Source organism: Ailuropoda melanoleuca, chromosome 13, assembly GCF_002007445.2.
Source record: "Ailuropoda melanoleuca isolate Jingjing chromosome 13, ASM200744v2, whole genome shotgun sequence".
Taxonomy (NCBI): Eukaryota; Metazoa; Chordata; class Mammalia; order Carnivora; family Ursidae; genus Ailuropoda; species Ailuropoda melanoleuca.
In genome coordinates this window covers 58,148,285-58,175,807 of record NC_048230.1, presented here as the reverse complement: position 1 = coordinate 58,175,807, position 27,523 = coordinate 58,148,285, and the positions used below count along the sequence as shown (strand labels likewise).

At 52.4% G+C, this 27,523-nt stretch overlaps 1 protein-coding gene across 1 annotated transcript in view; it reads right to left on the bottom strand.

Annotated features, from left to right (window-relative positions):
* SULF2 (sulfatase 2) overlaps window positions 1-27,523 on the bottom strand; it is a 118,823-nt gene that overhangs the window by 56,881 nt on the left and 34,419 nt on the right. Inside the window, 2 exon segments of the mRNA XM_034639864.1 lie at window positions 9,974-10,119; window positions 10,121-10,211. Of these exon segments, the coding sequence (XP_034495755.1) occupies window positions 9,974-10,119; window positions 10,121-10,211 (237 nt within the window).

The window sequence follows — 27,523 nt, the reverse complement described above, 5'->3', positions numbered from 1 at the left end:
ATGTGGGGCTCAATCCCATAACGCCGGATCACACCCTGAGCCGAAGGCAGACGCTTAACGACTGAGCCACCCAGGCACCCCTAAAAGCATGGTTTTGTCCAGAAGGATGGAACAGGTGGGGGGCAGGGGGTGCGAAGAAAACCCCCAACAGACTCTTAGAACAAGGCCTGGGCAGACTATCAATCATTGGATATTTAATTATCACCTTGGAGGAAGGTGACACTAAGCTGATCCTTTGAAGAGCGGCTCTCAACATCACGAGACGGATGTCCATTTCTGTGACAAATATTTTGTAACATTCCCTTATTTTCCTGAAAGAAAACTGCAGGTAACAAAAACTACCTAGGCACATTTTTTCCCGAAAAATCAATACAACACCCTAATTACAATCTACAAGAGGAATAAAAGGAAGGCAATTTATAACCAAGAAAAATTTCCGTATGAACTTTCGAGCCCATCCATCAAGGAGAGGTGACGGAGTAGTCAGGTGGCACCTAGACACGGATTCAGAGGCATGTAAGAGACAGATGCAGGCTGGTTGGGCCCCCCGCGCTGGCAAAACAAGTGCTTCTGGTAGCCGTGCTCTCAGCGCCGAGACTTTCAGTAACGTGGGATAACTCCGGGAAAAGCTTTGCACTCAAGTATGATATTCCTTCCGTTTACTGATCACTTCCATCCCCGGAAAATTCAGAGGGTCCTAAGACTGTGCAGAATACCTCTGGCGGTTATCTATAAAAGGGACTTAGGGTCAGGCTCAGCTCACAGTACACGTAAAAGAATCCAGTCATGTAACGATCTGGTAGAAGACTTGGAAGCCGCGTGGAACAAAAGGGAATTTGGGAGCCCCATCAGGCTCTCCCGTGCACAACAGGCCATAGAAGGTCCCTGGTTCCTGCCCCAAGACCCCAAGCAGTGTCCTCCACGTTGACAACCACCAGAAATATTTTCACAGATTTTGGCCCCTAGGGGGCAGTGTGTTCCCTTGGGAACCACCCGGTTGGAAAAAAGTTTGCTAACCAGTGGCCTGTGGGCTGAATCCATCCCACAGGTGTGTTTGCTTTGGTTTCTCCGGGTAGCAAAGGGCTCACACAGGCACAGCGGTGGAGAACGGACCTGTCTGCGGCCTTGGGAGGGCAGACACAGAGGGGCGCCCAGTTTCCCTTTGCTGAAAGCCCTCTCCCCACGACAGCACAGATGCGTTCTGCTGGAAGTGACCTACTGCCCACGGGGTGGGATGTGCTCGGTGCTCGGAGAGGGAGGACCTGGCCCTGGACAGGTGGGACCCACAGGCCCCAGGTTGGAGCCCTCCTGGGGAGCTGCCCTGGGCTCCCAAAACCCTGACTGGTGGCCCAGCCTCAGGATGGCCTGGGAAGGCCTGGAGAGGCAGGGCCAAGGAACCAGATCGTGGAGCTCGGGCCTGAGGGGAATACCACAGGAAGAAGGGGCCACACCCACCTCACAGGCGTATGTGGGGATTAAACGCACGTAAGCGCCTGGCACGGTAAAGGCTCCGTAGAAACAACTTGCGTTTTTAAAATTATTGTTGTCATTCTTTTTATCTTGTGAAAGGTGTGTGTGCCCATCTCCAAAATTTTGCTTGAATTACACTCTACCCCAAGGCTCTCCAAGAGGACTTTCTGTGATGATAGAAAACATTTTACACCTGCACCATCTGCTCTGGCCCCACGTGTGCCCACTGGGCACTCGAAATGTGCCTAAGAGGACTAAAAAACCGAATTTTTAATTTGACTTATTTTTAATTAACTTAAAGTTAGATAGTTCCCAGTGGCCAGTGACTACCCTGTGGGGCCCAGCAGCTCTAGGGTAGGCCCTTCTAGAATGTTCAGCGGAGTTGCAGCTCTCGATAGGGAGAGACTGCCAAAGGTCATATGTAGCCTGAAAACTCCCTCAAACCGTTAGAGCCTCGTAGGCTCTACACACCCACTCAACAAAGCGTCCTGCTTCTTCTCACTTTTCTTTGACTTCCACCATTATTTTAATGGCCACCGAAGTTAGAGACTCCTTGAGTGAAATAAAAGTTAGAGACCCTGCAAGCTGAACCAAAGTAAGCTGCCCACGGGCTGGGCGGCCACAGTGTGCCACGCTTAGGACCGCAGCGGATGACAAAGGGGGAGGCAGTGGGTTTTTCTGAGAGTCCCTGATTGTCTGCAGTGTTTGCTTGTTTAATGGAAGATTCTGCAGCTTTAATAGAGGTTAACGTGTCACTGTGGGGGATTAAATCAGGTGGTATGCATGAAAGAACCCAGCTGAGGTGGGTTGAATTTTGTCCCCCAAAATATACGTTCAAGTTCTGACTCCGGGTACCTGACTTTGGAAATAGGGTCTTTGTAGATGTCACCAAGTTAAGACGAGGTCCTACTGGATTAGGGGGGGCCTCATCCAGTGACTGGTGTCCTTAGAAGAAGAGGGGAATTTGGACACGGACACGCACAAGAGAAGGCCACGCGTAGAGAGGGACCCTCGGGGAGGCAGAGCCGGGAGCAGGGCAGCCACAAGCCGAGGAACACCAAAGACGTCCAGCAAGTCCCAGAAGATGGAGGAGACAAGGTAGGATCCACCCCCCCACCCCCGCAAGAGCCTTCAGCAGGAGTGTGGCCCCTGCTGACGCTTGATTTGGGGCTGCTGACCTCCAGAACCATGAGAGAACATAGTTCTGTTGTTCAGAGCCGGCTTTGTTACAGCCTCCGCAGGAAGCCCATACACCAAGTACCAGCTACCCCACTGGGACAAAGTGAGTCTCTGCTCGAGTGTCGCCTGGGGGCAAAGAGAAATCTCCACCCATCGGCCTCACACCCTTCGGAAAACTTGGGAAGCGTGATCATCTGCTTCCTATCTTTCCAAGTGGCCCCCTTCTCTTCTGACCCCCGGGAGCCTCCCTCCCAGATGTGTGGGCACTAGTCCCATGACCCTCAAGGGCAGGGTCATATGAAAGGCACTAGGTAACTTACACGCCTATGTTGTAACTCCACTGCACAGATGGGGAAACTGAGGCCAGAGGGGGCCAGGTCTCAGCTCAAGGTTACAAAGGAGTTAGAAGCAGAAGCAAATTCTCTAGACTCCTGCACCAATGTTTTACTTGTTTTGAAACTTAAAGATCCTGGAGAAAGGGAGTGCCCATGAAATCGAAGTTTAGACATTCAGCTTGAAGACGAACGTGGATGTGACACACGTGTCCCTCTTAAGGACGCCCTGGCCAGCCTGGCCTGGAGGGCTGCCTGACGCCTGTCAGCACTCCTAAGGTGGGTCTCCTTTGCAGGGCGAGTGAAAACGCTCTGTGGTCACACCCCCAGGCCGGAGAGCGGGGGCAGCTGGACGAGGGAAGAAGGGAGCTGTGTATGCACACGTGGGTGCTCACTTGAGGGGAGAGGAAGGGAGCGGGGAGCACAAACAGGAGAGAGGCCAAGCCCAGAGAAGGATGCCATTGTGAAGGGGGACAGCTGCACCAGGGGCCCCCGCAGGGAGAATCCAAGTCCTTTCTTCTCTGTGTGTGCAGAAGGGCCAAGAAGAAAGGAGGAGGGGGCCGAGATGGTGGGGGTGGGGAGGAGAGAGAAGGGAGAGAAGAGAGGGGTATAGAAAGATGCGGAGGGTGGGGGGGGCTGCTGGCTGTGGATGGAACACACAGACTCATCCGCTCGTCCTGCCGAGATTCCCCGAGCACCTAAGATGGGGTGCACCCGCTTGCAGGCACGGGGATACCAGAGGGGACAGCCCAGGCCGTCCCCATTTCCACGGAATGGAGGTTTTGGAAGGAAGGCAACCAGTGAGATCAGTGGCCGAGCCCACGTTAGTGCTGGAGAGAACCAGAGAGACGGACTGGGCAGGAGCCAGGCTAGGGGGGGACGGAGACATCCTTTAACTTGCGAGGGTGGACAACAAATATACAGATAGATGTTAAGTGGTAATGAGAGCTCTGAAGGAAAATAAAGCAGGATGAGGGGATAGACGGGGGCAGGAACCCTCTTTTTGATGCGCTAGTCAAGGAAGGCTTCTCTGAGGAGGTGATAAAGATCTGACGGAAGTGAGTGAACAGGCCATGCAGATGTGTAGGGAAGAAGTTTCCAGAAAGGGAAAGAATAAGCACAAAGTCCCTTCAGGGGGTCCCTGGTGGACTGTTCGAGAAACAGGAAGCAGTGGAGCGATGGAGGGGGAGGACAGGCGGCGAGGTGGTCCAGAGGTGAGGGGCAGATCATCAGCACCCCGAGGTGACTGTGGGGGGCCCACAGGAGGGCTGCAGGCAGACGAGGGACAGGATGCCTCCGGCTGCTGAGGTGGGAACAGAGCGCAGCGGGTGAGGCCAGGAGTGGTGCGCAGGAGGGAGAGGGCTGCGCCGTCCGGCCAGGACATGGTGGCAGCCCCAGGAAGGGTGCTGGGAGTGCGCTCTGGAATACCTTGAGGAGAGAGCTGGCGGGGGTCTGCTGATGACTAGATGTGGAGTGACAGGAAGGAAGAAAAGCAGGGACAGGAAGGTTCTGGAATCCTGAAGCCGTCAGGGGAGACCATGGGACGTGCTCAGGGAGGGGGACACGGTCAGGAGGCCGCTTTGCACACATCAGGTTTGAAATGCCAGGTGCACGTCCAAGGGGAGATGGTAAGTAAGCAGCTGGAGGCCAGGCTTCAGGTTCAGCGTGGGGTTCAGGGCAAGAGGCTAAGCAGAGTGGGGGGACAAGGGAGGGGTGAGGAGGAAGGCACCTGAGCACCAGTGCTCATGTGTGCGCGGTCCTACACACACACAGCAGCGAGTCTTGTCAGGGATGCCACCATGCCCAGGGCCGCCTTCCTGGCCTCCTGTGCAAGAGGCCCCAGCCTCCACCAACGCCTCACGTGCCCCGCCAGGGCCTGCGGACTGGCCCGGAGCCACTGCCCCCCAAGTGAGGGCGGCCGCCCAACGCCGACAGCCAAGTTGTGTGGATCCTCGGCTGACCTCCCTCCCCAGTTTTGTGTGAGCAGAAGAGTGAAAATAATTGGGGTGCTCAAGGCCAAATCTCCAAACAGCTTCACCTGGGGGCCTTGATGTAGCCTGGGCTTGTAATGAGAGCCCCCCTGCCCCCGCCTCCCCTGGCGCATTCTAGAACATGATGAGGGAGGAGCCGAAAGCTCGCCACCAGTGCCCACATCCCTACAGAAGTCTGTACCAGATGGCAGAGGCTGGGCACGGAAACCACCTCAGAACTGCCAGACTCAGATGGCAGCGAGCAACGAGAAAAACGTTACCCCAACGAGAAGACAATGGGCACTTCTGTCTAATTTGCCAGCAAGCGCCGGAAAAGGTGTCCCCCATCCCCCCCAAAGCAGCGTAGTGGAAATCTGTGACTGCCACCTCAGTATGCTTTCCTTCCTCCCCATTCCCAGTCCTGGATTTCCGATTTGCTGGAAATCGCCACATCGCTCGTGGGCCATGGAGGTGCCCATGTGCGTTCCCCCTGCTAATGTGTGGGACTCCCTGTTTCCCCACACCCCCACCCACTTTTGGTGTGAGGGGGCCTCTGAATATTTGCTATGGCCACTGTCGCCTTCATTCGTGTTTTGCTGATGACCAGAGAAGCAGAGCACGTGCTGCCAACTTTAATCCGGGTGCACCACTTACTGTCTGCACTGCTGCTTCTGTGAATCATTACCATCGCCAGGGCTAACACTGCGCAAGTGCTCGCTGTGGGTCGCTGTTCTGACATTTCATCCCCATAAAACCCTAGGAGCTGAGTAACATTCTTCTCCTCCCTCGAGGTAACTGAGACCAAGAAGTTAAATAACTTGTCCAAATTCACTCAGTTAAAAGTGGCGGAATCGAGATTCGAATCCAGGCAGAGTCCTTGCTCTCGATGGCTCTGCAGAGAGCTGGGAGGAGTCTCATTGCCAGAACACTACAGAACTTTGACCCGTGGCTATGAAACACAAGCGAGCACACTCAGGCAGCTGACCTGTGCTAAGAGTTGACTGAGAGCGTCTTGTAAAAAGAGAAGATGCAATTCGTCCCTTTCGGGGTGTTTATAATTGAGATCCCAGTCCCCGGGGACAGGGGAAGGCAACATACAGAAATACCTACGAACAAACGGATATTCATCCTGCTTCAACTTCGAATCTCTCGCTTTGTCCTTTGTCCATCTCTACTGCAAGCACGGGGTAGCAGAAAGCAAGATGTGCACCAAATGAAAACGCCAATCTTGTAAAAGACGCCAGGTTTTGTGAAGTTAATTAAAGGGATGCTGGAGGACGGCTCGAAGCCCACGCGAATCCATTGACAAACAATATTCTGATCCATGAGGTAACTGAAGCAGAGACTGCTGGAAAGGATGAGGAGGCAGTAAGCACTTCATGGGGGGGAAGACTCAGAAGTCAAAGGAGTCAGAGAGGCCCGCGGGAAAACTGATCCAACCCCAAATGCTTCTGCAAAGATGACCTGTTATGATTTTGCTGTGCAAAGTGCAGGTTCAATGAAGGACATCACATTGTGTTATCGCTTCAATTTGTTGGACAAGTCACACCCCACCTCCCACTGTCCCTTCACCAACCCATTTGCTCAAAGAATGAACCCATTAGTCACCATCACAACATAACATTTGTGGCTATGAGATAGGACATCAAATAAGGTTATTTTCAAAATTTTGTAGTTTCCTTTTTTTCACCCAAGATAAAAGGCCCAACTAAATGCACTAAAAGCACTATTTACATGAAATGTTGGTCCACAGTTGGTGCGCTTAAGGAATGTTTTTCTCGTTCCAGTCTTGCATGGTTCAGGCGGATCTCTTGTACTCAAAAGGGGGTCACACACATAAGCGGTTGTGAACCGTTACTACAGTTTGATAATCTTTCCTCAGTATCCGCTGTCATCTTCTCCTACAGAAAGGAATTTCTAGCTGGGAAAATGGTTGCCTAGAATGGAGAGTGCATTTCTTAGGCTCTTCTGCAGTCACATGAGCACATTTCTCATCAATGAGGTACAAGGAGAAATGGAAAGCAGATGAATCTCTGATCAATTTAGGAACACCTAAATATATAAAGCAAATACTAACAGACCTAAAGGGAGAGACAGACAACAATACAATGATAGTAGGAGACTTTAATACCCCACTTTCATCAACACACAGATCATCTAGGCAGATAATCGTAAGGAAACGTTGGCCTTAAATGGCATGGTAGACCAGATGGACTTAACATTTACAGAACATTCCATTCCAAAGCAACAGAACACACATTCTTCTCAAGTGTACATGGAACATTCTCCAGACAGATCATATGTGGGACCACAAAACAAGTCTTAATACACTTAAGAAAACTGAAATCATATCAAGCATATTTTCCAACCACAATGGTAGGAAACTAGAAATCAATCACAAGAAGAAAACTGGAAAATTCACAAATATGGGGAGAGTCAAGAACATGCTACTGCACGACTGGGCCAAACAAGAAATCAAGAGAAATAATGATAATAAAAAAAAGAGACTGAAGCAAATGAAAATGGAAAGAAAACATCCTAAAGCTTATGGGATGCAGCAAAAGCAGTTCCAAGAGGGAAGTTCATAGCAATAAACACCTCCAGCAAGAGACAAGAAAAATCTCAAATAAACCACTTAATTTTACACCTCAAGGAATGAGGAAAAGAAGAACGAAGCCCAAAGTTAGTGGAAGGAAGGAAAGTAACAAAGATTATAATGAAAATAAATGAAACAGAGACTAAAACAACAACAGAAAAGATGAAGCTAAGAGCTGGTTCTTTGAAAAGATCCACCAAATTGACAGACTCACCAAGAAAAAGAGAGACAGGACTCAACTAAATAAAACCAGAAATGAGAGGTGTCACACAGATACACGAAGGATCATGAGACTACTCTGAGGAATTATGCACCCACAAATTGGACAACCTAGAAGAAATGGATAAATTCCTAGAAGCATACAACTTACCAAGGCTGAATCATGAGCAAATAGGAGATGAATAGACCATTTACTAGTAAGGAGATTGTGCCAGTAATCTAAAACATCCCAAAAAACAGAAGTCCAGGACCAGAGGGCTTCACTGGTACCTTCTACCAAACATTTAAAGAAGAATTAACATCAATCCTTCTCAAATTCCTCCAAAACACAAAGAGGAGAAAACACTGTTAGACCCATTCTACGAGGCAGCGTTACCCTGATACCATAACCAGACAAGGACACCATAAGAAAAGGAAATCATAGGCCAATATCCCGGATGAACATAGATGCAAAAACCCTCAACAAATCCGAACAAACTGAATTCAACAATACAAGGAGGGGATTACACCCCACAATCAGGTGGGATTTACTCAGGGGGTGCAGGAATGGTTTACCATATGCAAGCTGATCTATGTCAGAGACCACAGGAACAAAATGAACGATAAAACCCATTATGATCATCTCAACAGATACAGAAAAAACATTTGACAAAATCCAACAACTATGATAAAAATTCTCAACAAAGTGGGTACAGAGGGACTGTACCTCAACATAGCAAGGCCCTATATGGCAAGCTCACAGCTAACATCACGTTCAGCAAAAAAAACCGAAATCCTTTCCTCTAAGATCAGATCTAAAGTTTTCTACATAGACCTTCTGGTCAGATGCTCTAAAGGCAGAATACGAGCTACACTCTGCCTTCAGACGGCTTTTTTTGGCCCCTATGGTACATTTTTTAAAAAATTGAGTTTGGCAACTTTTTTTATTTTATTTTTTTAAATATCAGCAGCTTTCAGTTAAAAATTCAGGTTAGAAATATTTAGTACTCCTAAGCACAAATGGCTACAATTATCTGGATCTGAGTGGCAGATGCCCCTTCCAATAGGAGCCCTCTGGTCTGCTGCGGGACCCCTGTCCTGCTGCTTCTATTCACCTGCAGGTTGCCACAACCACCTGGGGGGGTGTGCCCGTGGAAAACTCTGACACCTGTGGCTTTCTGCAGAGACCCAGGAACCAACAGGCTTCCATGTATAGGATCGAGGCCTCCCAGATCCACAATCTGGGTGCCTATGGCAGGAGACTCAATCTGCAAGGAGGCACCCTTTCCTCTTGCTCCCCACCCCCAATGTGCCCCACCAGCCACACGTGTATCCAAGGGAAAGCCCCCTCAGCCTGGAAGACTGCTTCACCTCTGAACTAAGGGAGGCGTCGATCCTTCCCTCCTGTCACTCCCACCAAACAAGCCCCTTGTCCCTTGGTTGCAGCTGCCTTGGGGTAGTGATATCCCAGGCATGATGTCTGATTCCACGACTGCCTTGGCTCCTTACCCAAGGTGGGGAGTATTCACTTCTTAACAATTCGATTTGAGTTTGGAGGATTTTTCAGTGGTGCTAGAGAGAAGTGTTTGTCATTGTGTTTTTGCCCCAGGCCTGGCAGGTGAGCCTTGGGAACCGACCAAGGTACCTCCTGCAAGATAGACAGGAAGCCCCACTTGCTCTGCGTCTCCCCTCCCTCCAGGATAGCACACCGCAGCACTGACCACAGGACTGATGGACCCGGCTGGGTAGTCCAGACAGCCAAGTGGACAACCGTCCATGTCAATGCCCAGGCCAGTCTGCAGGATGGCCACACTGTCCCACATATGCCCCTCTCCATTTTCCACGCCAATTTTCATCCCCACCCCCCACCCCAATGTTCTTCTGGAACGTTCTCCCATACTGATGCTCTGAAGTCAACAAATCGGTCCCCAACAGAACTCACAGTGAATGCAAATCATGCACGAGTACTCCTAGCCTCTCTGTACTATGTTTCATATTTTCAATGGACTCATTTTTTTTTTAAATTCAAATTCCTTCGAAAAGGTCAGTTTCTTTCACTACTATAAGGCAAATCAATTTCTATTTTTCTAAAGCATCAATGCACAACTTCTAAATTAAAATGAAGTTGTCCGTGGGCTACCCAAAATCATCTAAAATCCCCGCAGCCTAGGGACCCCGGGCTGGCGCGAGGCCAGGGCGCCGGGCACCACGGCCGAGGCTCCCCTTACCTGTCCGGTAGCCCGTGCTGTTGAGGTACACGGCGAAGGTGCGGCTCTCGTGCTGTGCCTGCCAGGAGGGCGAGGAGCAGTTCTCGTTGTTGGTGTAGGTGTTGTGGTTGTGGACGTACTTGCCGGTGAGGATGGAGGAGCGCGAGGCAGCACATGGGCGTGGTCACGAAGGCGTTGATGAAGTGCGCCCCGCCCTGCTCCATGATGCGCCGCGTCTTGTTCATCACCTGCATGGAACCTGCAAGCGGGAGCCATGGTGAGGGGCGGCCGGCCACTCCCGACTCGCGCCCCCGCGGGCCACAAGACAATGGTGGTTCTCAGCAGGGTGGCACCCCTCTCCCCGGGGAGGGGGTACATTTTGGAAATCTCTGGGGACAGACGGGGGGGGCACCACTGTCGCATGCGGGCAGGGGCCAGCAAGGGCTATCCGTGCAAGAAATTTCCTGGGTCCCCGGTTCCACTGGGTGGTCATGGGGAGCGGGTAAACACCTGTCTGTAAATGATCCGAGCCTAAAGTGGAACTTTATGTAGAAACAGAACATCTTTTTTTGCAGGATATTAATGTGAAGTGTATTTCCTTTTTTTTTGGGCGGGGGGAAGCAACCACTGTGTAGACCAAGGAAAGATTCTACTTTGTTTTGTTTGGAAATTTCCCAAGAATTGTTCACTTTTACTGAAATCCGGTCATGCCAGCCCGCTGGGCTTACCTCCTCCTGGCACACTCCTCGGCCAAATGCTCTGCTCCTTTGTCCACATGGTCCTTCTACTTTGGAGACCACTGCCCACCTCTCCCCAGATTCAGCCCCCCGGCCAAGGCACACCTCTTCTAGTGATCACTCTGGCTTCTGATTCCCTTGAGCTCTTATTATGCACGCCGCGTGTGTTATGAGGACTTAATTATACACCACCAGGTACTGTGGCTTCGTTCATGCCTTTTCTTGTTTCTCAATGAAACTGTAGCAGCGAAAGGCACTTAGGAAGGAAAGGAAACTACTGTGTTCTGGAAGCCGTACTGTGCACAGATGCTTTCACGGTTACTGCCCTGCTGAGGGCCCCACGAGGGCAAAGACTATGTGCCTTGTTCAGTGCTCGATCCTCAATGCCTCCACGGTGTGTGATATACAGTAGGCACTCAAAAAATGTTTGCAGAGTGGATGCGTAACACTATGGCTGGTATCTGAATATTTAGTAGGTTTGGGGAAATAGTCAAAGGAAATCCTTTTCCTTTCTGTGGCTGCCCTCAGTTGCTTTCCTTTTCCTTGAAGTTCTTAGGGTCTGCTGTGGCTTGAGTGATGCAAGCCCCTCCCCTCCCCCGCATGTCCGTGCAGTAACTCTCAGAACCTGGGAATGTGACCTTACTTGGAGAAAGGGTCTTTGCAGGCATAGTTAAGGATCTTGGGGTGAGAGTGTTNGAAGTTCTTAGGGTCTGCTGTGGCTTGAGTGATGCATGTCCTTGCAGTAACTCTCAGGACCTGGGAATGTGACCTTACTTGGAGAAAGGGTCTTTGCAGGCATAGTTAAGGATCTTGGGGTGAGAGTGTTCTGGATTACATTGGGCCCTAAATCCAATGACAGGTGTGTTGTAAGAGACAGAAGGACGAAGACACACAGACATGGAGGGGACGGTCGTGTGAGGACAGAGGCAGAGGTTGGAGAGATGGGCCCCCAGGAGCTGGAAGAGCAAGGGATTCTCCCCCAGAGCCTTTGGAGGAAGCACAACCCTGTCAACACCTTAATTCTGGACTTCTGGCTTCTAGAACTATGAAAGAGCAAACCAATACAGGGTCTACCAGGCAGCTGAAGTTTTTGCTGTAGAGCTGCCGATCGCAATCACCAACAGCCCCCTAGAGACGCAAGGACGACTCATCAGACCCACCTCGGCCCTCTGCCCCCACCGGGGAAGAATGAAAAGGAGATTTATATGGCTCTTTTATCCCATCTTTCTGCCAAATAGGGAAGGAAACAGACTTAGAGCTTCCCTGAGGCAAACATAGATCCTATCTCCTTACTGCTTAAAACCACTGGATAGCTTCCCACCGCACTCGCACTCGGAAGAAAACCTGAATTCCTTACCCTGGCCTAAGACTCTTCCAGACTTGCCCTTGCTGCCAACCCACCTCCTGTGTCCCTTTGACCTCATCTCTCCCCTCCCCCTTGCTCACCTGGCTACACTGGCCTCCTCATGGGTTCTCACATGCTCCCATCTCATCCCTGCCCCAGGACCTTTGCACTTGCTATTGCTGCTGCCTGGGACTCTTCCTGAGACTCTGCTTTGCTGGCCTGTCCCATTATTCAGATCTCAACCCAAGGTCACCTCCCCAGCAAGGCCTGGCTGGCCTCCCCGTCTGAAGGAGCCCCCACTGTTTACTCCCTGTCACACCAGTGTTATGTTTTTCCTTGACATTTCTCTCTTTCTGAAACGGTTTCCTTTACTGCTTCATTTGTTTATGATCTACTTTCCCTGGACTGGGAGTTCTGGGTGACTCAGGGCACTGTCCATTCCCCCACCAACGCCCCCCGGGGAATATGTAATCTGTGCTCTATAAAAACTCACTGAGTGATGGAAGGAAACACAGCAAAGCCTGCTCTTTCCAGCCCAGCACCTGAGGTGGTTTTATAAGGGACGCCCTCCGGGAACCAGGTGTGTTCCCGAGCCTCTCGGCTAAGGCTGCCAGCAGTGGGTGGAGGAAAGAACCGGCTTTGTGTTAATGAACTGAACAGGAATCATCAGGCCTCGGAACTGTGTGAACATCTCTCCTCAAGGTCACACGCCCTCCCAAGAAGCCCGAGGGGACCCAGCTGTAACTGTGGGCAATTACAGGGTTTCTACCAGGTGTGACACCTCCCGCACAGGGGACAGATGAGGTGGGCTGCCTCGACCATCTGGTGCTCATACGATGGAGACTGCAGAGGGAGCAGGGCGCCGTCTCAGGGACCAGCAGGGCCAGGGGACCCCGCCGGCCTTGGGCCCCGCCTGGGGAAGTGGCAGGATTCCAGGCAGGCCTTCTGCTTGCCCATCAGTTCTTTCTACCTTGAAGTTCTACCGCAAACCGAGATATCAAGGGCATGCCCCCGAGGCCCCAGGCTTGCACAGCAGCCACATTTCCCACCTCTCGGCCTTTGCCTGAGCCATGCCCTCTGCCTGGAGGGCTCCCTCCTAGCCTCCTCAGATTATGGAACAAACGTCATATATCTGCGTGGCCTTCCCTGGCCCAGAACGGACACTGCTGCCCTGGCTTCCGGCACCTGCCATGCCCCCCCCCCCTTCCCTGCAGCACCTCCTGCCCTCGGACACCACTTCTAGGTCATCTGTTTGCATGCTGCCCGTTGCCCCTCCTGGCACAGCCACCTGGGCGCAGGGACCTGGGCCTACTCTGTTCACTATTATAGTCCCAAGCCTAGAACAGTGCCTGGCACACAGAGGGTACTCAGTAAATATCTGCTAAACTCACAAAACGCAGGCTCTTCCTCTTTACGTCTCTATAGACCTCAAGAGCCCCAGCTGGTTCGCATTCACAGATGTGTGTTTTGTGTGGTGGCTGTGAAAAATCTGACTTGAGATAGCATTAGCTGAATCCCCTGTTCTCCGGTTTGCCACACTCCCTGCTGTGCCCTATAGTCTTGCATCCATTTCGCCCATTTGTGTTATCTGCCGGGTCCCCTGAAGGCCTTGGTTTAGCAACCTCCTAATATAATTTCATGGATGAGACAGGTCCAGCCTTTTCCTGGGGCAGAGGGCAGTGTACTACGCCAATAACAGTTATTAATAGTAGTGAGTCTGGTTGGCTGTGGGCTTGCTGTAGGCACCTTGCTGGGCGTGTGTCGTGCATCATTTTCCTTAATCCTCTCAACAGCTCTTTTGAGGACAGAGAGTTAAACGACCAGTCAGAGCCCCAGAGCTTGGCAAGCGGGCTATGCGGACTCAAACCCAGGCCTGTCCGATGGGAATGGCAGGTGCTGGGTGTCATGTTCCAGAAGTGTATGGTCCACACCACAGGAGGTCGTGATGATACACCCAGGGAACGCAAAGAGCCCCCTATGCACTTGGTCAATTCTCGGCTTCGGTGAGGCCCAGGAGGGTCCTGGGCTGGAGGCTGGGTCCCCTCGCCGTCCCAGAGGGGGCTTTGGCTGCATGCCAGCCGTGGGAGCAGCACAAAAGCACGTCGCCAAGGATTGGGGATGCCAGTGGTGGGAAAGTGACTCCCTTTACTACCGATCAACTCCAGGAGAAAAGGTCAGCGGTGCCGTCTTGTCCTTAACACCTACACGACTCCTGTTTCCACGGGGAGTGAGCCGGCCGCCTGCTCGGAGCGAGGGGTTTAGTGTCCTCTACTTAGGGCAAGTGATCCTGGCTTCTCTCAGTTAGGGTGATGGACTCTTGTTCTTTAAAACAAAACAACTACAGCTGATTAAAAGAGGTCGATAGGAGTACCAGCAGCACACAGAGGAGAACATTCTGGAAAGGCGAGGGGCTGGCTGGCGTTTGGCACATACGGGCTACGTACAATCTAGAACCTCACCCTCACAGTGAGGTGGCGTGGCTGTCCTACAGACACCTTCAGTGCCACACCGTCTAAATGGAGCTCCTGCGGTCACCTGTCCCCCCTGCCTCCTCCTCTTTCCTCCAGTTAGACAATAATCTTGCTACTCCTTGGTCCCACCTCTCTGTTCCCACATCCAATCCATCAGCAAGGCCTGCTGTCCCTCCTCCAAAGCATATCCACCGTGCAGACTTGCTGCCTCCTCCCTGGGCACCCGGTTATCCTCTCCTCCGAATTAGGTCAACCGCTACGCCTCCTGACCAGACGCCGACTGTTTATTCTGTGAGCAGCAGGCAGAGTGCCTTCTCTCCTTAGCACCCTCTATGGCTTCCACTCACCAGAGCACAGAGTCCCTGGGGTCATCCATAGGCCTTGCTGGATGCAGACCCCCTCCCTTGCCCACTCTCTGTAGCCACAGGGCCCTCGTCTCTGTCCTCAGACTAGCCAGGCCTGCTCCTACCTCCAAGCCTTTGCCTCTTCTGTTCCTTTTGCTTGGAATGCCTTTCCGGCAGGACCCTGAGGGCCTGTGCCCTCACCCCCTTCTTGTCTCTACTCCCGGCCCCTAACCGTTCAGACCCCTTCTTTGTTCTAAGTTTCTGAGTCTGTGTTATCTCTAAGGAACCCTATGCTTTTACATATTTACATATTTATCTTGCTTGTTGTCTGCCTGCGGCCCTGAGGTCAGCACCAGGAGGGCTGGGATTACCGACAGCGTCTCCCAGCCCCGAGGCCCAGGGCGGCGCCTGGCACAAGGGAGGTACTCAGTAACTATTCCTCGTAGGAATGCATCCAGGGCATTCCAGGCAGCACCAACTTTTTGCCCGCTCCTGACACACGGCAAGGAGAAAGGACAGAGCAGCTGGTCATGAGAACTTGGCCTCTCTCCGTCTCCGGGGACAGCAGGAGGGACAAAGCGGGCTCCCCACCCGGCCTGCCAGACCCTTCTCCGGGAAGCAGGAGGCCGCCACCTGGTGAATAATTCACCTGCAGTCAGCAGCCCCGAACGCTGCGCTGGCAAAAAGCAAACAGCCTGCGGAACCCTGTCTTATTTTTCATGGGCTCAGAACCAGGGTCTCAAAGTGCTTACGACTCCCTCCTACTCTTATCCCGAGGAGGTGAGCGATTGGCCGCTCTTGTCCCGTCGTTGTCCCTGGGCATGCGTGCTCAGTGCACTCATCCCTGCCCCAAGAAGCCGGCTGCAGGAGAGCTGTGTCAATCCCCCGCTCAAGTACAATTTAGCAAGGCCCGGAACGGACGGTGGTGTCTCTGCAGAAGCAGCAGCGTCCCCACGGGGACAGTGACCTGCTTTATTAAAACTGTCACAACCCCGAGGTTCTATCAATCCACACCTGGACCCCCAAACCACAGGATCCAAACCACAGGATCTAACCTGCTTGCCGGGCCCAGCCCTGACGCAGATGGACAGACAGCTCTGCCGGGAGGGGAAAACCTGGAGGATGTGGCCGCGCAGCGAGAAAGGCCAGTTTTCAATATTTTCATTGACGTCAGGCCGGCCAAGCAAAACCTGCTTCGTCCGACACAAACCTGGGGACGTGCCGACAAAAACAGGCCCGGTTTCCTTCCACGATCGAACCTTCCAACTTTGCCGGGCCAGGGCTGAAGTTCCCCTGACACTTCTCGGTGACTCTCATGGTCTCACCCCTACTGATAATGCAGCATAACCCCCCACGATGCTCCCCTGCCCGCCCCTTCCTGATGGCTTTTTGGGGCCGCCTCAGTATACCCCCTGTGCTAATTTTATCATTCTCTGATATCGTTCCTCAAAGTGACTGTAAACAATAAACTTTAGTCTCAACCCAAGGAACCATGTGAAATTCTGTGTCTGGTATGCTGATTAAAATTTTTTTTGGATGCACATCAAAATAAGTTTGTAAGTCGTAAAATCAAGGAACCCGTGCCCTACCCATCGCAGACCGGCATTTCGGGGGACACTGAATTAACGCGCTCTTCTATAGGGCTGGGTCAGTGCCACCACGAGGGAGCGAGCAGGTGCTGGGGACTTTCAAGATTCAAAACATGACCCGATTTTGGCCACTCCCAGGGCCTGGGTAGTTCCTACCCCATTCTCGCCATAGAGACCTGAACCAGCCACCCCACACCCCTCCAAGACAGACTCGCGCGCCCTGACATGGGTGGCACAGAGTTACTGATTGTGATGGATAACTAAGGANGGAGGGTCCTGGGCTGGAGGCTGGGTCCCCTCGCCGTCCCAGAGGGGGCTTTGGCTGCACGCCAGCCGTGGGAGCAGCACAAAAGCACGTCGCCAAGGATTGGGGATGCCAGTGGTGGGAAAGTGACTCCCTTTACTACCGATCAACTCCAGGAGAAAAGGTCAGCGGTGCCGTCTTGTCCTTAACACCTACACGACTCCTGTTTCCACGGGGAGTGAGCCGGCCGCCTGCTCGGAGCGAGGGGTTTAGTGTCCTCTACTTAGGGCAAGTGATCCTGGCTTCTCTCAGTTAGGGTGATGGACTCTTGTTCTTTAAAACAAAACAACTACAGCTGATTAAAAGAGGTCGATAGGAGTACCAGCAGCACACAGAGGAGAACATTCTGGAAAGGCGAGGGGCTGGCTGGCGTTTGGCACATACGGGCTACGTACAATCTAGAACCTCACCCTCACAGTGAGGTGGCGTGGCTGTCCTACAGACACCTTCAGTGCCACACCGTCTAAATGGAGCTCCTGCGGTCACCTGTCCCCCCTGCCTCCTCCTCTTTCCTCCAGTTAGACAATAATCTTGCTACTCCTTGGTCCCACCTCTCTGTTCCCACATCCAATCCATCAGCAAGGCCTGCTGTCCCTCCTCCAAAGCATATCCACCGTGCAGACTTGCTGCCTCCTCCCTGGGCACCCGGTTATCCTCTCCTCCGAATTAGGTCAACCGCTACGCCTCCTGACCAGACGCCGACTGTTTATTCTGTGAGCAGCAGGCAGAGTGCCTTCTCTCCTTAGCACCCTCTATGGCTTCCACTCACCAGAGCACAGAGTCCCTGGGGTCATCCATAGGCCTTGCTGGATGCAGACCCCCTCCCTTGCCCACTCNTGCTATGCCTCCTGACCAGACACCGACTGTTTATTCTGCGAGCAGCAGGCAGAGTGCCTTCTCTCCTTAGCACCCTCTGTGGCTTCCACTCACCAGAGCACAGAGTCCCTGGGGTCATCCATAGGCCTTGCTGGATGCAGACCCCCTCCCTTGCCCACTCTCTGTAGCCACAGGGCCCTCGTCTCTGTCCTCAGACTAGCCAGGCCTGCTCCTACCTCCAAGCCTTTGCCTCTTCTGTTCCTTTTGCTTGGAATGCCTTTCCGGCAGGACCCTGAGGGCCTGTGCCCTCACCCCCTTCTTGTCTCTACTCCCGGCCCCTAACCGTTCAGACCCCTTCTTTGTTCTAAGTTTCTGAGTCTGTGTTATCTCTAACGAACCCTATGCTTTTACATATTTATCTTGCTTGTTGTCTGCCTGCGGCCCTGAGGTCAGCACCAGGAGGGCTGGGATTACCGACAGCGTCTCCCAGCCCCGAGGCCCAGGGCGGCGCCTGGCACAAGGGAGGTACTCAGTAACTATTCCTCGTAGGAATGCATCCAGGGCATTCCAGGCAGCACCAACTTTTTGCCCGCTCCTGACACACGGCAAGGAGAAAGGACAGAGCAGCTGGTCATGAGAACTTGGCCTCTCTCCGTCTCCGGGGACAGCAGGAGGGACAAAGCGGGCTCCCCACCCGGCCTGCCAGACCCTTCTCCGGGAAGCAGGAGGCCGCCACCTGGTGAATAATTCACCTGCAGTCAGCAGCCCCGAACGCTGCGCTGGCAAAAAGCAAACAGCCTGCGGAACCCTGTCTTATTTTTCATGGGCTCAGAACCAGGGTCTCAAAGTGCTTACGACTCCCTCCTACTCTTATCCCGAGGAGGTGAGCGATTGGCCGCTCTTGTCCCGTCGTTGTCCCTGGGCATGCGTGCTCAGTGCACTCATCCCTGCCCCAAGAAGCCGGCTGCAGGAGAGCTGTGTCAATCCCCCGCTCAAGTACAATTTAGCAAGGCCCAGAACGGACGGTGGTGTCTCTGCAGAAGCAGCAGNCACTCTCTGTAGCCACAGGGCCCTCGTCTCTGTCCTCAGACTAGCCAGGCCTGCTCCTACCTCCAAGCCTTTGCCTCTTCTGTTCCTTTTGCTTGGAATGCCTTTCCGGCAGGACCCTGAGGGCCTGTGCCCTCACCCCCTTCTTGTCTCTACTCCCGGCCCCTAACCGTTCAGACCCCTTCTTTGTTCTAAGTTTCTGAGTCTGTGTTATCTCTAAGGAACCCTATGCTTTTACATATTTACATATTTATCTTGCTTGTTGTCTGCCTGCGGCCCTGAGGTCAGCACCAGGAGGGCTGGGATTACCGACAGCGTCTCCCAGCCCCGAGGCCCAGGGCGGCGCCTGGCACAAGGGAGGTACTCAGTAACTATTCCTCGTAGGAATGCATCCAGGGCATTCCAGGCAGCACCAACTTTTTGCCCGCTCCTGACACACGGCAAGGAGAAAGGACAGAGCAGCTGGTCATGAGAACTTGGCCTCTCTCCGTCTCCGGGGACAGCAGGAGGGACAAAGCGGGCTCCCCACCCGGCCTGCCAGACCCTTCTCCGGGAAGCAGGAGGCCGCCACCTGGTGAATAATTCACCTGCAGTCAGCAGCCCCGAACGCTGCGCTGGCAAAAAGCAAACAGCCTGCGGAAACCCTGTCTTATTTTTCATGGGCTCAGAACCAGGGTCTCAAAGTGCTTACGACTCCCTCCTACTCTTATCCCGAGGAGGTGAGCGATTGGCCGCTCTTGTCCCGTCGTTGTCCCTGGGCATGCGTGCTCAGTGCACTCATCCCTGCCCCAAGAAGCCGGCTGCAGGAGAGCTGTGTCAATCCCCCGCTCAAGTACAATTTAGCAAGGCCCGGAACGGACGGTGGTGTCTCTGCAGAAGCAGCAGCGTCCCCACGGGGACAGTGACCTGCTTTATTAAAACTGTCACAACCCCGAGGTTCTATCAATCCACACCTGGACCCCCAAACCACAGGATCCAAACCACAGGATCTAACCTGCTTGCCGGGCCCAGCCCTGACGCAGATGGACAGACAGCTCTGCCGGGAGGGGAAAACCTGGAGGATGTGGCCGCGCAGCGAGAAAGGCCAGTTTTCAATATTTTCATTGACGTCAGGCCGGCCAAGCAAAACCTGCTTCGTCCGACACAAACCTGGGGACGTGCCGACAAAAACAGGCCCGGTTTCCTTCCACGATCGAACCTTCCAACTTTGCCGGGCCAGGGCTGAAGTTCCCCTGACACTTCTCGGTGACTCTCATGGTCTCACCCCTACTGATAATGCAGCATAACCCCCCACGATGCTCCCCTGCCCGCCCCTTCCTGATGGCTTTTTGGGGCCGCCTCAGTATACCCCCTGTGCTAATTTTATCATTCTCTGATATCGTTCCTCAAAGTGACTGTAAACAATAAACTTTAGTCTCAACCCAAGGAACCATGTGAAATTCTGTGTCTGGTATGCTGATTAAAATTTTTTTTGGATGCACATCAAAATAAGTTTGTAAGTCGTAAAATCAAGGAACCCGTGCCCTACCCATCGCAGACCGGCATTTCGGGGGACACTGAATTAACGCGCTCTTCTATAGGGCTGGGTCAGTGCCACCACGAGGGAGCGAGCAGGTGCTGGGGACTTTCAAGATTCAAAACATGACCCGATTTTGGCCACTCCCAGGGCCTGGGTAGTTCCTACCCCATTCTCGCCATAGAGACCTGAACCAGCCACCCCACACCCCTCCAAGACAGACTCGCGCGCCCTGACATGGGTGGCACAGAGTTACTGATTGTGATGGATAACTAAGGAAATGATGCCTCCCGATGTTGGTTTTCTTAAAGTTATAGGCAAACGATTGGAGTCTGTGACGTCATCCCTCCTTCGGAAAGCCTGGCAGGGAGATGGGATGCGGGGAAGAGAGAAAGCCCTTCAGTAAACGCAGGGTCTGGACTTAAATCAGCATTTTCTACCTGTCTCTCACCTGGACTGCTGAGGCGGACTCTTCTACTGGCTCCTGGCTTCCACCCCCTCCCCTCAGCCCCGGCACGATGCTCGCCCCTCGGCGGCCAGAGGGCTCCTTTTAAAAGGTGAAGCCACAGCATGATTTCCTTGGCTCAAACTCTTCCACCAACAGTTCATCTTGCTCCGAATAAAAGCCAAAGTCTCCCCCCCTTGGCCCAGGAGACCCCATGTGACCTGGACACTGATTCTCCCCAGCTACAACTTGTACCTCTCTCCCCTGCCCTGGCCGTGCTGACCTCCTCACCGCTTCTAGAATGCACCAAGCATGCTCCTGCCTCAGGGCCTTTGCACATGTTGTGCTTGCAGCCTAGACGCCCACCTCCATCCCTGTATCATCCAGGTCTTTGCCAATATTGCCTCCTCAGGGAGGCTTTCCCTGGGCTGTGTTGACTAAGCTGTCTCCATCCTCCCCTTCTTGCTCCTTGAGAAAATGTTCTTAGCCGATTCATAAACTGTAGATAATGGTTGCCTCTGAGATGAGCACTGTGAATGGTGGATGGGGAAGGCTTTGCTTTGAATTATTTGAGTATTTTAAGGTAAGACTGTGTCACTCCTGTAATCTGAAATACCTCAGAGGTGTGGGAGCGAGAAGAGAACTGACTGGAAACAGGTAATCTATGAATACTCTGTGATATGTGTTACATTCCCACTTGTGCCTTTCATTTGGAGAAAAGATAATCTAGCCTGGAATGTTCTAGCAGAGGCCTTTTGGCAAGGACCCCTCACATCTGTAGAGACCACAGGTAACTCTGAATACTAAACAAGAGGCCACAGTCAGAAGGCCACAGGCAGAAGGCCACAGGCAGGACCTGCCCACAGAAATCCTTAGTTATGCTTTTTTCAGTGTATCAAGAATGCTGGAGATTTTTTAATGAGCTTTGTGGGCTCTTGGCATTCTTGCTTTCGTGAGCCCCTCCCTCTGTGAAAAATATTAAACATTTCTATTCATACCAACTCTTTTCAGGTTCACAGAACCAACTCCAATGTGGGCATTGCCCCCCCATGCCCAACACCGCCAAGCATTTATGGGACGCCGGCAGGATGTCCAAGAAGTCAACTCATTTCGCACATGAAATTTCGGTCTACGCAAAGTTAACATCAGATACCACAGGTTAAGGGCTCAAGTCCCACGAGTCTGCCCCCCACCCCTCACCCCCCCACCTCAGACGCTAGCTGTCACCTGGGCTTCTGACCTGCAGGTCACAGATTAGTGGTTCCAATGACCTCCTCCTTAGGGTCCTTAATTTGCTAGAGTGGCTCACGGGTCAGGCTGTGTTTTCCCCTCTCCTACGGGTTGAAAAGCAGGAGATGAAGGGCCGCCTGGCACGAGGACCTGCTGAGGGTGAAGGGGACATGACCCGCATCCTCTCTAGGTGCCAGCCTTCTCTGAATGATTCTTTTGTCACCTGTTCAATTCAATACATTAAACACGTTCCAGTACTAAATGTGTTTGTAGGTGTAACACACACGTGGGCACGTCTGTTCTAGACTCCGGGGATCAAAGAGCCCGAAGCACAGAGTGTGAGCTGTCTTACAAAACCACGGACTTTCTTTGGGTCTTCGTTTCCCTTCTGTAAAAATATGGCACATGAATAGCTTTAGTAAAAGGTTTTTTTTGCCTGTGAAATTCAAGGACAATTCTAGAATATTCTCTGTCACCTCATGCAGTATGATAGGAAGGGCTCTGAGGGCACGTGGCCTGAGTTCGAATCCTGCCTTTGCCACTTCCTACTAACCTGGTACCTTGTGCAAATGATTTAACTCCCCCACGTACCTCAGTGTCCTTGCCTGCCTCCTTCCCACGGAATGTTCCAAAATGAAACTGAGGAAAATATGTGCAAAGCCTTTAGTGCCGTACAAGGCACACCAAAAGCACTTAATACACGTTAACTGTTAAAAATTTTAGTTATTGTAACTCCCAAGTACTGTGTAACAGAGTTCACAGAGCGCCTCTGGACAGAATCTGGCTTGTGTGTTTGATTAAGTTGTGCTTGAAAGGTGTTTAAGAAATTAATTGCTAATTTTTTTTTTTTAATAGGGAGATCTCACATCAATCCAGCTCTCTGGCTTTACTTGAAAAATACAGAGATCTGGCCTTGATGGGTCCAAAGGTGAGTGGACCTGAGTAGCAAGGGCCCGGTTCAGAAGGTCCCTTCCGGTTCTTCACGCTCCCTGCTTTCCACATTTACAGGACCTGCCGGGCCCTGGAGGAGCTGAGTTTACAACCTGTAGCTGTTTCTATTCCAGCTGAAGGGACCCGCTAAGTAAACCTTCCAAGTAACACTTACCATGACCCAGAGCCCCACAGAGAGCAGGTTTTAAGAGGGGGAGGAGAGCTGCAGGTCTGGATATAGGCTAGAACAGAACCTTGACCCTGGACAGGCAGGCGGGGGGAGTGGGGGAAGGGCCATCAGCTCGGGCCACCAGTGGCACAGCACCTGTGTCCTGTCCTGCGCTGTCCTCCTGCCACTGGTGACCGCCTGCCAGGCTGGAATTCCTGTGGCAGCCCTCATCGGGTCCTTGAGTGTCCCTGGAATGCCCGCAATGTCACTGGATCAGATTGTGAGCCTCCTGCCCCCGGCAGACTGTTTAACAACAACGGGAGGCTGGGCCCCATCTGTCCTACAGCCTGGAATAGCCCTGTGCCCAGGAGGGCAGCAAGAGGAAGGCCTGGGGATGAGCAGCAGAAACGGAGACCACATCTGGGCAGAGAGACTCCATTGTTTCTAGAACAATGATATTTGATTCCCCTCCCAGCGCCAGAATGGGTTCACTGCTGTCAGCTGGCAACAAGCGCTGTGCGTCCAACTCGACCCGGAAAAATTACACTGGATGCCGGGAACCCGCTGCTCAGCCCACTTCCCCTCACGATGGGGCAGAGGGGGAGCCGCTCCTGACTCTGCGATGTTACAAAATAAAATCAAATGCTGTTGCTGGTTTTAGCTCCAAGAAGCCAAGGCTCGAAATGGGTTCCTAAACCCGGTATCAATGAAGCAGATGTCGAAGAGGCCGTGCTGGAATTCCATGAATGAACACTGGACTGTCAGAGAGACCACAAAGTTAATTTTTCCTCCTCTGCCGTCTGCTAGCTCTGGCTGCGAAGCTTCTGGGAGAAAATTGTGATACAGCCCTTCTCAATGGAAGGGAGGTGGCCCGGAGGCCCTGGGAAAGGGCAGGTCGCCTGAATCATCAATGGCCCTCAGCAATCACTGGTCCCCGCCTCCCCAAGGAGCTCCACCCACATCCTGTTCCTTGCTGGAGGCTAGGCCTTCGAGAGGGCAGGGCCCCTGGGGGTGTTTTGCCACCTTGTCCTCATGGGCCACACACAGCCAGTCCCCTAGCCACGGGCCTGGTGGTGATGTGTGCAAAGTGGCTGGATGTCTGTCCAGTGCCTGAAAACCCATTTTTCCTGCCCCGGGGGTCCCCATCTCTGTAAACAGCACCACCTTCCTCCCGTCCGCTCAGCCAAAACCTCAGAGTGATCCTCCATTCTCTTCCCACCCCCCCCCTTGCAATCCATCCACAAGCCCTGCCTGCTGACCCTCAAAACAGAACCGGTTCCATCCCCTCGCTCCCTCTGCAGAGCACCCACAGGCACCCACGGGTCCCCCTGATTCTGATTTCATCCCGGGGCCACCGGCCCTCTACCTGCAGCCAGACCGAGCCATCGAAAACATGAATCATGCATACTTGACCTGCTCAGAACAGCTCAGTGACTTTCCACGGGTTTTGGAATAAAATCTAGACCTTCCCCCATCATTCTCCCTCTCACTGCCCAGGTCCTGCTGGGACCTCACTCAGAGTTCCTGGCAAGCCCATTCCTGCCACGGGGCTCTTGCACTTATCCTGCTGCCTGGGATGGTCCTCCCCCAAATTCCCACGTGACCGTCTCCTTCTCATGGTACAGGTGTCCCTAGTGCCCTTCATACAACAGCCCCCCTCCCCCAAGGTACTGCCCCTCACTGGGACCCTTGCTCCTGATTTCTGGTGTGGGAGAGACCCTGGTTGTCCACTAATATGTATTTCCCTTTCCTAATAGACCCTGATTTTAACCTTCAATGCACCTAGATAGGAAATACCTTTCCCAGACCGTCTTTTTTATTATTTATTTATTTATTTATTTAAGATTTTATTTATTTATTCGACAGAGATAGAGACAGCCAGCGAGAGAGGGAACACAAGCAGGGGGAGTGGGAGAGGAAGAAGCAGGCTCATAGTGGAGGAGCCTGATGTGGGGCTCGATCCCATAACGTTGGGATCATTCCCTGAGCCGAAGGCAGACGCTTAACCGCTGTGCCACCCAGGCGCCCCTTCCCAGACCATCTTGCACCTAAATGTGCAAGTGGTCCTCCCTTTGGCCTTCTAGATCAGTTCTCTGTCCAATGATCCAGCCCAGCCAGCAGACCTAGGCTGCCTCCACAACTGCTTTTACCCTCTGGCTTTGGGCTGGATCTGGCCAATGGGGGACCCTGGGAGGAGATCAGCAGAAGAGGAAATGGATGCTGGGGTATGCAATCCTCCATTTCTCTCCCTGTGGTATCAACAGAGGGGGACAGCTCCTGTTGGGCCCTCTGTGTTCCAGTAAACATTTGCTCCCCTCATCCCCTTGGTCTTGGGGTAGGAATGGTTCCAATGTTACTAAATAGATTTCCCCACACTTGCTTGCTCACGCTTTGGCAAAATATAGTTAAATCCTTCTCGAATAATCCAAATTTGAGTGTGCCCCACATTTCTTGCTGAGATCGTGTGGCTAATTAAGTAAAGTTCTGTCTGTGTTGTACGTGATGTCTGGAACGAGGTCCTTAAAGGGAACCGACTTAACTTGAAGTCCACTTTTACCCTTTTGTTTCCTCCTTCTGTGATGCCTGGAACATGGCTCTGAGAGCTGGAGCTCCAGCAGCCATTCTGAACCATGAGGTGACCTTAATGAGAGAAGCCAACAATAAGCATGGCAGAACAGAAAGGCAGAGGAGCTTGGGCGCTTGATAACCTTGCCACCATGCCCACCCTGGAATGCCAACTTCCAGATATTTTTATGTGACTGAGAAGCAAAATTTTATCTTGTTTAAGCCACTGTTATTTTATATTTTCTTTTATATGCAGCCAAACCTAATCCTGATATACTTAGCTTCCAGAATTTAAGTGATCTCCCAAGTGTTGCTGAATTGAAAGAAAAAAAAAAAAAAGTCTTGCAGGAATGTGTTTGGCAAGTTGAACACCAGGGTGGGTCTAGATGAGCCTTTCTTCCTCCTGAGATAACCTGCAGCCACATGTTTTTGTAACTCTAGCGAGAAACGGCAGGAACGTCAGGAGTTGGTATCTCAGAGAGGCCGAGTTGGGAGTTACACGGATCTGGTGTCGGGAATCTAGTCACGCTGTCCTGGGCTTCCAGCCATTTGGCCCCTACGGAGTACCCAAGCCTGAAATTTAGAATTGATTTCTGGAGATCAGTCTGCAGCACAGGGTGTGGTTTCCTTGTGTTCACAGATGGAAAGTGGAAAACAAGCGCCTGGCCAGAAACCCTCCCCAGCCTTTCTCTCAAAAGCCTGCCTCTCCCACGAGGCAGCCTCTGGGCTCGGGGCCTGCAGCTTTCAAGATCACAGACCCCTCTGGAAATGTGGTGAGGGTCTTGTGCTCAGTAAAGCACAAACTGGCACACAATCTACATACACTTCTTGCCCCTTCTCTGGCCCTTGCTCACTCCCTTCCCATCCAGGCCTGGGCCTCGTCCCTGAACTTGTGACTCTCAGAGCTGACTGACTGCCTTGGACAGCTCCTCCTGACTTTTCCCAGCCTCTGCAACTTACCAGGTCCAGAAACTGAACTGAACTCCTGACCAGAGCTCTCCCCACCTCTGTGAACAGAGAATCCCTCCTTGCAGTCATTCAGACCCAAACCTTGGAGTTACTCATGACTCCTCTCGCCCACTCCACACCAGGTCCATCAGCATATCTTATCAGCTCTACCTGAAAACTAGGGGGAGCATCTCCTTCCCCCCACTCCGGTCTCAGCCACCATCATCTCGTGCTTGGACTTCTGCAGTAGACCCCTCCCTGGGCTCCCTGCTCTTATTATATTCCTTCGGTTTATTCTCCATATCATAGCCAGAGGAGTCATATTAACAGAAGTCAGATAACGTCCCTCCTTTGCTCAGTGTTCTCCACTGGTACCTGTATCACCCAGAAAGTCAAAATCCTCCCTCTGGTTCAAAGACCCTGCATGATCTACCCTTCCACCATCAACCCATTACCTCTCAGACCTCACCCTTGCTCACATGGCTCTGCCGACCTGGCTTCTTTGCTGCTCTGTGAGCCTGGTGGGTCCGCTTTCTGCCTCAGGGCCTTTGCACCCACTGTTCCCTCTGCCTGGATTGCTCTTCCTGGGGGAACCCCCTTGACTGGCTCCTTTACCTTCTTTGCCCAAATCGTCACTTTCCCTTTCCTTCTCCTTGCTGACTTCCCTTCCTTGCTTTATCCCCCTCACCTCTTTTCACTATCATAGGCACTATATGCTTTATAAATCTTTTTTATTAACTCTTTCATGAGTATGTAAGCTCCAGAAGAGTAGAGATTTTGCCTATTTTGTTTGCTACTGGATCCCCTCTGGCACATACCCATTGAATGATGAGTCTGGTGATCCTGCTTTGGAGTGTGAGTGTGCCCAGAGCATCTCTTGGACTTGACTGCACACCTGGCACCTGCCTTCTTCTGGCACCAGCTCTTCAATTTTCCTTTAGGGAACACACCTACTCCCTCTCTGAGTCCTCATGGCTCCTGTGCGGTTGGCCCCATTCCTGACTCCAGGGATATGCATGTGACCCAGGCCAGCTGATCCTTGTATTCCATCCCCCTGCTTGGTTCATGGTTGACCAGCTGTTCCACGGTTGACCAGCTGTCCCAGGGACCAGATC